The sequence below is a fragment of the Nomascus leucogenys genome, chromosome 1a (assembly GCF_006542625.1).
Source record: "Nomascus leucogenys isolate Asia chromosome 1a, Asia_NLE_v1, whole genome shotgun sequence".
Lineage (NCBI taxonomy): Eukaryota > Metazoa > Chordata > Mammalia > Primates > Hylobatidae > Nomascus > Nomascus leucogenys.
Window position 1 is genome coordinate 23,040,221 of NC_044381.1, and position 10,167 is coordinate 23,050,387.

Genomic DNA, 10,167 nt, shown 5'->3' on the forward strand with positions numbered 1-10,167 from the left:
ACAGGGTTTTACCATGTTGGCCAGGCTGGTCTTGAACTCCTGACCTCAGGTGATCCACCCACCTCGACCTTCCAAAGTGTTGGGATTACAGGTGTAAGCCACCATGCCCGGCCGAAAATGCCTGTTTCTAATGTCTTTCTAACTACAATCTTCCGCACTGTTGGGCTAATTCAATCAGTTTTGCTGATGCTAAAACAGGTATTGTAAAATAATGATTGTGACTTAATGATTCTCCTGAATCTCTAGTATTTAGATTATTTAACGTTTTGTCTTTGGTTTTGTTTTTCCTGTCTGTTTAGGTAGGTGGTGAGTTTTCAAACACTGTTATCAGCCAGATGAAGAAATTTGGAAGGATTGCCATATGTGGAGCCATCTCTACATATAACAGAACCGGCCCACTTCCCCCAGGTAATGAGCACATGCACAAGGCTGGAAAAGGAGAAAATTCACAGATATGCCATAGGCCAGTGACTCTGAAATTATTAGAAAGATTTTCTTATATTCTTTTATTCTTTTTTTTTTTTTTTTTTTTTTAAGATAGAGCCTCACTTTGTGAGAGCTCAGGAGTTTGAGACCATCCTGGGCAACATGGCAAAATGCCATCTCTACAAAAAATACAAAAATAAGCCAGGTGTGGTAGTGTGCACCTGTAGTCCCAGCTACTCAAGAGGCTAAAGTGGGAGGATTGCTTGAGCCTGGGAGGCTGAGGCTGCAGTGAGCTGTGTTCGTGCCACTGCACTCCAGCCTGGGTGACAAAGTGACAGCCTGTCTCAAAATAATAATAATAACAAAAACAACAACAAAAGAAATTAAAAAATATACAATTTCACATATTTTGTGCTAAATCAGCTTACATTAGATTTTTATGTAGAGAAACAGCAGGATCTACAAATATAGAAGAAACAGTTATTAAAAGTTTTAGTTTTTACCTATCATTTAATGCAAAGTTGTAAAAAGTGATGATTTGATTTAGAAACAGAACACCTTGGTCTGGCTGGTAAAATATTCAGGTTCCTCTGGATATTAGAGACATTGCTGGAGGTGTGAGAGGAATAAAGCGTGACTTGCTGTGGGTGAAGGGACGGGCAGGCTGCCATGCCCTTCAGAAATCTTGGGCAGTGCTTCTTGGAGCAGTAGGGCACCTTGGCCTCAGCAGGCTGACAATTGCCACTAAAAGGGAAGGGAGCAGCAGCTTCCCTCCATTCTTTGATTGTCCTTGTTTTATTTCTCTGGTGCCCTGCCATGCACTCCATTCCCCACTCCCTACTCTCTTATGCTGAAACCACACCCCTCCCACTCCACACTCTGAGGTCCAAAAGCAGTATCAACCAGAGAACCATATTCATTAAATCCCAGTCCTGTGAGATGCCTTGTACAGGCCTCTCATTTTACAGGTGGGGAGATGAATGGCCAAGAGGACCAGAGACTCTTTAACTCCTATTGGCAACAGACTCAAAACAAAGACCAGTCTTCTAAGCTCCCCATACAGAGTCTGTTTCTGCTACAATGATTCTGTGCTATTAAGACAGATCACAAATTACCTGTGGTCCCCCCCAAAAAAGGAGAAAGAAGGAAAGACTCTAATCAGGATCCAGGCAACCATAAATCAATTGGTTATTTATTCTATGATGAGCTTGACTAATGGGAATGAAATCTTATAGCCCCACTAGTTAACCACCCCACAACTGTATGGAGATGTGGGGGCTAGAAGGGAAGGGGCTGACGAAGGGCAACTTGTAGATTCCCTCTCAGGTTGTGAAAAATCAAAATCATTACCAAGAAGGAAACTCCAGATTTACTTGGCAATCTTATTGTTAGGGACTTTTTTTCCCCTGTCATTTTCTAACTGGTGCTAAGCTGGAATCATGGGAAACTGTCTGCCTGCCAGCTGAGCAAAGCTGCAGGAGGCCTTTTCTTAACCACAGTCCAATTAGGAATAGCCAAATATTTTGGATACAGTAACTCGATCTAGTCTTTTTAGCAATTAGTCTTTGGAAGCTCAGCTGCTCAGACAGGACTTTGAGATGTCAGCTGGCCTTGTCCATTCCATTTTAATCAGATGGAATTCTACCCTACCACAGATCCCCAGAAATTCTAACATATTCCACTGTTAGGATAGCTCAGAGGCAAGCAATGATTTCCTCCAGGTTTAATGCCACGTTTGCTTTTTTGCTCTCAGTAAAAAAACAAAAACCAACATTCTCATCAACACGCACAAACCCAGAAACAGCATTTCACTTCCATTTTGCTTTTTTGTTTGTTTGTTTGTTTTGAGACAAGGTCTCACTCTGTTTCCCAGACTGGAGATTTTTTATTTATTTATTTATTTATTTATTTTTTTGAGACAGGGTCTTGCTTTGTTGCCCAGGCTGGAGTGCCGTGTGCAATCATGGCTCACTGCAGCCTCCACCTTCCGGGCTCAAGTGATCCTCCCACCTCAGCCTCCCGAGTAGCTGAGACTACAGACATGTGCCACCATACCTGGCTATTGTTTTTTGTTTTGTTCTGAGACAGAGTCTTGCTCTGTTGCCCAGGCTGGAGTGCAATGGCGTGCTCTCGGCTCACTGCAACCTCCGCCTCCTGGGTTCAAGCGATTCTCCTGCCTTAGCCTCCTGAGTAGCTGGGATTACAGGCACACACTGTCATGCCTGACTAATTTTTTTTATTTTTAGTAGAGATGGGGTTTCACCGTGTTAGGATGGTCTCAATCTCCTGACCTCATGATCTGCTCCCTTAGGTCTCCCAAAGTGCTGGGATTACAGGCATGAGCCGCCATGCCCATCCCACTTTCATTTAAGATGAGGAAATGAGAGTTCCAATCCCTAACTCACAAAGAATAGTTGATGTGGGTCTTCTGAAGAAGCACTCTTTCTGTCTCATTCTCTTGCATTAGTTTCTTTTGGTTCAGGACAAAGCTTCATATTTCTGACTGCTAATGTTACTTTCCTCAAAGTAGTGAGTGGGAACTTTAGGCTGAGTGGTGCCAGTGGTCATCAAAGATGCTGAAGCTAGATTCCGCCACTTGTCTTAGCACACCAGGCATCTTCACCTGACTTCCTGGAACTTGAACTTGAAAGCCTATGCTCAGGTGTCATTCTCTCAGTTTCTAGTTAATTAGGACACTTGGGAAAATCAACCAGGCAACCAAAAAACTTTTTCTTCCTCACACAGAGAAGGGTAGTATCTTCTTTACAGGCTGCAGGAGAGCTGTGTGCTTTTTCTGGGGTGATGGTTCTCAAAGTGTGGGCCAAGGACCAGCAGCATCACCATCTCCTGGGAGCTTGTTAGAAATACAAATTCTTAGCTAGGCGCAGTGGCTCATGCCTGTAATCCCAATACTTTGGGAGGCTGAGGCAGGAGGATCGCTTGGCCCAGGAGTTTCAAACCAGGGCAATAGAGTGAGACCTCATCTCTAACAGAAAAAACAAACAAACAAACAAAAACTAAAAAAAAATTAGCCAGGTATGGTGGCATGCACCTATAGTCCCAGCTACTTGGGGGGTGGAGGTGGGAAGATCTCTTGAGCCAGGAGGTCAAGGCTGCATTGAGCAGTGATGGCACCACTTTACTCTAGCCTGGGGAAACAGAGCCAGACCCTGTCTCAAATTAAAAACGACAACCACAAAACACACACACAAAAACACCCACATGTTTATTCTTTTGTTTGTTTCCTTTTTTTCTTTTTGAAACCGAGTCTCACTCTGTCACCCAGGCTGGAGTGCAGTGGTGCAATCTCAGCTCACTGCAGTCCCCTTCCGGCTTCAAGTGATTCTCCTGCCTCAGCCTCCTGAGTAGCTGGGATTACAGGCATGTGCCACCATGCCCAGCTAATTTTTGTATTTTTAGTAGAGAGAGGGTTTCACCATGTTGGCCAGGCTGGTCTCAAACTCCTGACCTCAAGTGATCTGCCTGCCTCGGCCTCCCAAAATGCTGGATTATAGGCATGAGCCACATACCCGACCCCACACACTTATTCTTATAGGTCTGGAGGTTAAAAGTAAAATGGGTGGGCAGGGCTGCATTCCTTCTGAAGATGCTAGAGGAGAATCTGTTCCCTTGCGTTTTCAAGCTTCTAGCAGCTGCCTGTATTTCCTGGCATGTGGCCCCTTCCTCTATCTTCAAAGCCAGTGGCATAGGCTCTTCCTCCTCCTCTCTCTCATCTCTGCTTCTATCTCCCCATATTCTGTTCCTGACTGTAACTTTCCTGTGTCCCTCATTCCCTTACGAAGACCTTTGCTATTATATTGGGTCCATCTTTATAGTGGAGAATAATCTTCCCATCTCAAGGTTCTTTTTTTTTATTTTATTTTTTTGAGGCAGAGTCTCATTCTGTCACCCAGGCTGGAGTGCGGTGGCATGATCTTGGCTCACTGAAACCTCCACCTATCAGGTTCAAGCAATTCTCCTGCCTCAGCCTCCCAAGTAGCTGGGACTATAGGCACCCGCCACCATGCCCAGCTGATTTTTTTCTTTTTTTGTATTTTTAATAGAGACAGGGATTTCACTATGTTGGCCAGGCTAGTCTCGAACTCCTGACCTTGTGATCTGCTCCCCCCTTGGCCTCCCAAAGTGCTGGGATTACAGGCATGAACCACCGTGCCCCCACCGCCCCCCGCCCCAAGGTTCTTAATCACATCTGCAAAGTCCTTTTTGCCATGTAAGCAACAGGTTCTGGGGTTTTTGGATATGAACATCTTTGGGGCGATTATTCTACCTGCCGCAGAGTGCATGTTGATTGGCCAGCAGTCCCGTGGATCAGAAAGGAGTGAGGAAATGGACGGGGAGAAGCACCAAGAAACTCCCAGCACCAAGCGCAGTGACAGTGACCTGTACTGCTTGTTTCACCACGGCCACCTCCCTGGATCCTGCCACCCAAATGTGCTCTTCTCTTCATAGGCCCACCCCCAGAGATTGTTATCTTTCAGGAGCTTCGCATGGAAGCTTTCGTCGTCTACCGCTGGCAAGGAGATACCCGCCAAAAAGCTCTGAAGGAGTTGCTGAAATGGGTCTTAGAGGTAAGGAGCTCCGGAGCCACCCCTTCCAATTGTACACTAGGTCCCATTCCCTTTTGCCTCTCAAGGCTTTTGTTCCACCAATTCTTCCCCCTCTCTGCCGCATCTTCAGTTTTTCCCTATTGGGTCATTGTGCTTAGAATATAAATATTCTTACTTTTCTCATCTTTGAAAGGAAAACAAAACAACCCTCTCTAAAGTTCATTTCCACTGCAAATGCAGGTCCATTTCCCTTCTCTCCCTTTTATAACAAAATACCTGGAAGTGCTGTCTACACTCACTGTCTGCCATTCCTCTCTTTCCATTCTTCCTTAAACCCACATATCAGGCTTTTCAGAGTCTCACTCTGTTGCCCAGGCTGGAGTGCAGTGGCACAATCTCAGCTCACTGCAACTTCTGCCTACTGGGTTCCAGCAATTCTCATGCCTCAGCCTCCCAAGTAGCTGGGACTACAGGCATGTACCACCACGCCCAGCTAACTTTTTGTATTTTTAGTAGAGACAGGTTTTTGTCATGTTGGTCAGGCTGGTCTCAAGTGATGAGCCTGCCTCAGCCTCCCAAAGTGCTGGGATTACAGTTGTGAGCTACCACACCTGGCCGAAATTAACTTTTGTCAAGGTCACAGGGGACCCTTACATAGTGAAATCCACTGGTTGATTCTTAGCCTCACTTGGCTATGGGAAATATTTCATAGTGATCATTCTCTCCTTGATATGCTTTCTTCCCTTGGCTTCCCTTAACTCTTGGTTTTCCTCACTGATTGGTCCTCCTCAGACTCCTGCTAGCTTTTCTTTTCTCCAAATTAATATTAGAGTGCCCCAGGTCATGGTCATTGGGCCTTTGCTCTTCTTTATCCACACTCGAGGTATCCCTTAATTAGCTCGTCTGGGCTCAGTATGCCGGGAGCTCCCAGCTCTATCTCCAGCCTGGCTCTCCTCTTAACTCTAGGCTAGTATGTCCACCTGGATGCCTGATACACATCTCTGACATAACATCTTGAAAACTAAATATGTTTTGATCTTTCCTGCTCAACATGCTCCATATTCAGACTTTACTATCTCAGTTATAACAATTCTATACTTCTAGTTTCTCAATCCAAAAACTTCAGAGCCATCTTTGATGTCTTTCTCTCGTACCCACGTCTAATCTCTAAGGAGATTCTGGTGATTCTATCTTCAAAACATATACAGAATCTGAACACTTCTCCCCCCTCCCTGCTACCACCCTGGTCCAGGCACCATGCCATCTAGCCTGGATGTTTGTAGTGTATCGGGGGAACCTGCCCCCAATATTTCAACGTAGGTTCTTTCTATTTTTCATAAGTGTTGGCCAGCTGAGAAATAAAGAGAAAGAGTACAAAGAGAGGAATTTTACAGCTGGGCCACCGGGGGTGACATCACATATCAGTAGGTCCGTGATGCCCACCTGAGCCACAAAACCAGCAAGTTTTTATCAAGGATTTTAAAAGGGGAGGGGGTGTACGAACAGGGAGTAGGTCACAAAGATCACATGTTTCAAAGGGCAAAAGGCAGAACAAAGATCACATGCTTCTGAGGAAACAGGACAAGGGCAAAACCAGAACTACTGATAAGGGTCTATGTTCAGCTGTGCACGTGTTGTCTTGATAAACATCTTGAACAACAGAAAACAGGGTTCGAAAGCAGAGAACCGGTTTGACCACAAATTTACCAGGGCGGAGTTTTTACCCCACCCTAATAAGCCTGAGAGTACTGCAGGAGACCAGGGCGTATTTCAGTCCTTATTTCAACTGCATAAGACAGACACTCCCAGAGCAGCCACTTCTAGACCTCCCCCAGGAATGCATTCCTTCCCTGGGGCATTAATTATTAATATTCCTTGCTAGGAAAAGAATGTAGCAATATCTTCCCTACTTGCAAGTCCGTTTATAGACTCTCTGCAAGAAGAAAAATATGGCTCTATTTTGCCCAACCCTGCAGGCAGTTAGACCTTATGGTTGTCTTCCCTTGTTCCCTGAAAATCACTGTTATTCTGTTCTTTTTCAAGGTGCAGTGATTTCATATTGTTCAAATACACATTTTACAATCAATTTGTACAGTTAACACAATTATCACAGTGGTCCTGAGATGACATACATCCTCAGCTTACAAAGATAACAGGATTAAGAGATTAAAGTAAGACAGGTGTAAGAAATTATAAAAGTATTAATTTGGGAACTGATAAATGTCCATATTAAAATGAAATCTTCACAATTTATGTTCCTCTGCCATGGCTCCAGCCGGTCCCTCCATTTGGGGTCCCTGACTTCCCACAACAGTAGTGGACTCTACCTGGCCTCCCATCTTTGCACCCCTATAGACAATTCCCAATGTGGTGGCCATAGTGATCTGTTAAGGTACAAATCAAATCCTGCCATTCTTATGATCCAAACCATGCAAAGCTCTGCATTTCACTTAAAGTAAAATACTCAGCAAGCTTACACAAAATCTGACCTGTTATCGCTCTGATTTCATTTCTTAGTATTCACCCCCTTGTTTACTTGCCCAGTCTCCTCCACCACTCCACCCCTCTGTAACTGCTTGCTGAATTCTCTCACATCCTGCAAGTCTTTGCTGAAAAGTGCCTTCTGGACCAGCGCGGTGGCTCACACCTGTAATCCCAGCACTTTGGGAGGCCGAGGTGGGTGGATCACAAGGTCAAGAGATTGAGACCATCCTGACCAACATGGTGAAACCCTGTCTTTACTAAAAATACAAAAATTAGCCGGGTATGGTGATGTGCACCTATAGTCCCAGCTACTTGGGAGGCTGAGGCATGAGAATCACTTGAACCTGGGAGGCGGAGGTTGCAGTGAGTTGAGATTGTGCCACTGTACCCTAGCATGGTGACAGAGCGCAAATCCATCTCTGCGCCTGGCCTCTTAATTACCTTTTTTAAAGCCCTATCTCCAAATATAGTCCCATTGTCAGGCACTGGTGATTAGGACTTAAACATATGGATTTGGATTGGGGGCACACAATTCAGTCCATAACAGTATTTGTTCTCTATTTTTAACCTCTGAACTGGATTCTACCTTTCCACCCTATCCAGATTCCTTGCTTCTTCAAGAACAAGAATGAGTTGGGGCTTTCAAGTCAAAAGTTCAAATCTCAGCCAGGCACAGTGGCTCTCGCCTGTAATCCTAGCACTTTTGGAGGCTGAGGTGGGCGGATCACTTGAACCTAGGTGTTTGAGACCAACCTGGGCAACCTATCAAGACCCCGTCTCTACAAAAACTAAAAAAAATTAGCTGAGCATGGTGGCACATCCCTGTAGTCCCAGCTACTAAGGAGGCTGAGGCAGAAGGATCACTGGAGCCCAGGAGGTTGAGACTGCAGTGAGCTATGATTGTGCCACTGCGCTCAAACCTAGGTGACAGAGTGAGACCCTGTCTCAGAATAATAATAATAAAAGTTTAAATCTCAGCTTCCCTACTTTGTAATTGACTGACTTCAAGCAAATAATCTTGTCTATAAATCCATGAAGAGTGCTAAGCCATCACTGGAATACATTAGGGAAAAACTTGTATCAGGTAACTCGGGTCTCTATATAAGACCCCTTAAAAAAATCTGAAAATGTAAATTAGTTCCCATTAGTAGGCTGTGCCTTGTAGTAGAAAGAGAAATGAAGACCCTTCCTCACTAACATGAACCCTTCCTTCCCACACTCCCAGATAAAGGTTAAACACATGTTGAAATAACCTTGGCTTAAAGGGGAGACAAATTATTAGACTGTCCTGCCATTTATATTTCCTGAATAGGACCTGCCTCTTCAGGGTCCAGAGGTAATGAAGGGTGCTCTTTTCTCTGTCTATTTGCACCTCCTCTGAGATCATTGTATTATTAAACTTTACTATGCATCTTACTTAGAAATTGCTTAATCGCGCTGGGCACGGAGGCTCACGCCTGTAATTCCAGCGCTTTGGGAGGCCGAGGCAGGCAGATCACGAGGTCAGGAGATCGAGACCATCCTGGCTATCACAGTGAAGCCCTGTCCCTACTAAAAATACAAAACAATTAGCCAGGCATGGTGGTGGGCACCTGTAGTCCCAGCTACTCGGGAGGCTGAGGCAGGAGAATGGTATGAACCTGGGAGGTGGAGCTTGCAGTGAGCCAAGATCACGCCACTGCACTCCAGCCTGGGCGACAGAGTGACTCTCCATCTCAAAAAAAAAAAAAGAAAAAAAAGAAAAAAATATTGCTTAATCGCTGCCTTATGACATTTCACACTATGATCTGACACCTATTATTAAGTTCTTCTTAGGTGTACTTTGTAATCTTTTACATGTACTGTGTAAGTGGATCTTGCCCCCCCTTGACTTCAAGTTCGTGGAGGACAGGACCTCCATCTCTTATTTTCAAGGTTTCCAATGATGTACCTGATATATTTGTTGCTAGGATGAGAACAGTGTATCATTGAGAATATTAAATTAAGTTTTAAAATTTGTTGTTGCTTTGATACAGGGTAAAATCCAGTACAAGGAATATATCATCGAAGGATTCGAAAACATGCCAGCTGCATTTATGGGAATGCTGAAAGGAGATAATTTGGGGAAGACAATAGTGAAAGCATGAAAAAGAGGACACATGGAATCTGGAGGCCATTTAGATGATTACTTAATTTGTTTTTCACCATTTAGCAAAAATGTATACTACCTTAAATGTCTAAGAAATGTACTTGTAATGAGTTTGAGCTACTTAATAAAATACATTTAAGTGCTATGTAATTAGTGATGGAGGATGGAAGTTTCACAGTCAACAACAACCAGTCACCTCACTGTTCACTACAGCTTCTTCTGAGTTATGGTAGAAAATAATGGCTTTGAAGTGTGAAAATTTTCCAAACACTGCATGTTTTTATTCATAAGTAAGAGCTGAACAATGAGAACACATGGACATAGGGAGGGGAACAACACACACCGGGGCCTGTCGAAGTGGGGGTGGGGGAGGGAGAGCATCAGGATAAATAGCTAATGCGTGCGAGGGCTAATACCTAAGTGATGGGTCGACAGATGAAGCAAACCACCATGGCACACGTTTACCTATGTAACAAACCTGCACGTTCCACACAATTATCCCAGAACTTAAAATTAAATTAAATTAAATTTAAAAAAAAAGTTAGCCGGGCATGGTGGCTC

General features: G+C 44.3%; 1 protein-coding gene across 1 annotated transcript in view; it reads left to right on the forward strand.

The window, feature by feature from the left end:
• PTGR1 (prostaglandin reductase 1) overlaps nt 1-9,756 on the forward strand; it is a 31,614-nt gene extending 21,858 nt beyond the window's left edge. Inside the window, exons 8-10 of the mRNA XM_030822018.1 lie at nt 300-408; nt 4,897-5,015; nt 9,494-9,756. Coding sequence (XP_030677878.1) covers nt 300-408; nt 4,897-5,015; nt 9,494-9,604 — 339 coding nt within the window. The 3' untranslated portion in view covers nt 9,605-9,756. The remainder of the gene's footprint in view (nt 1-299; nt 409-4,896; nt 5,016-9,493) is intronic.
• Nucleotides 9,757-10,167: the final 411 nt, after the last annotated feature.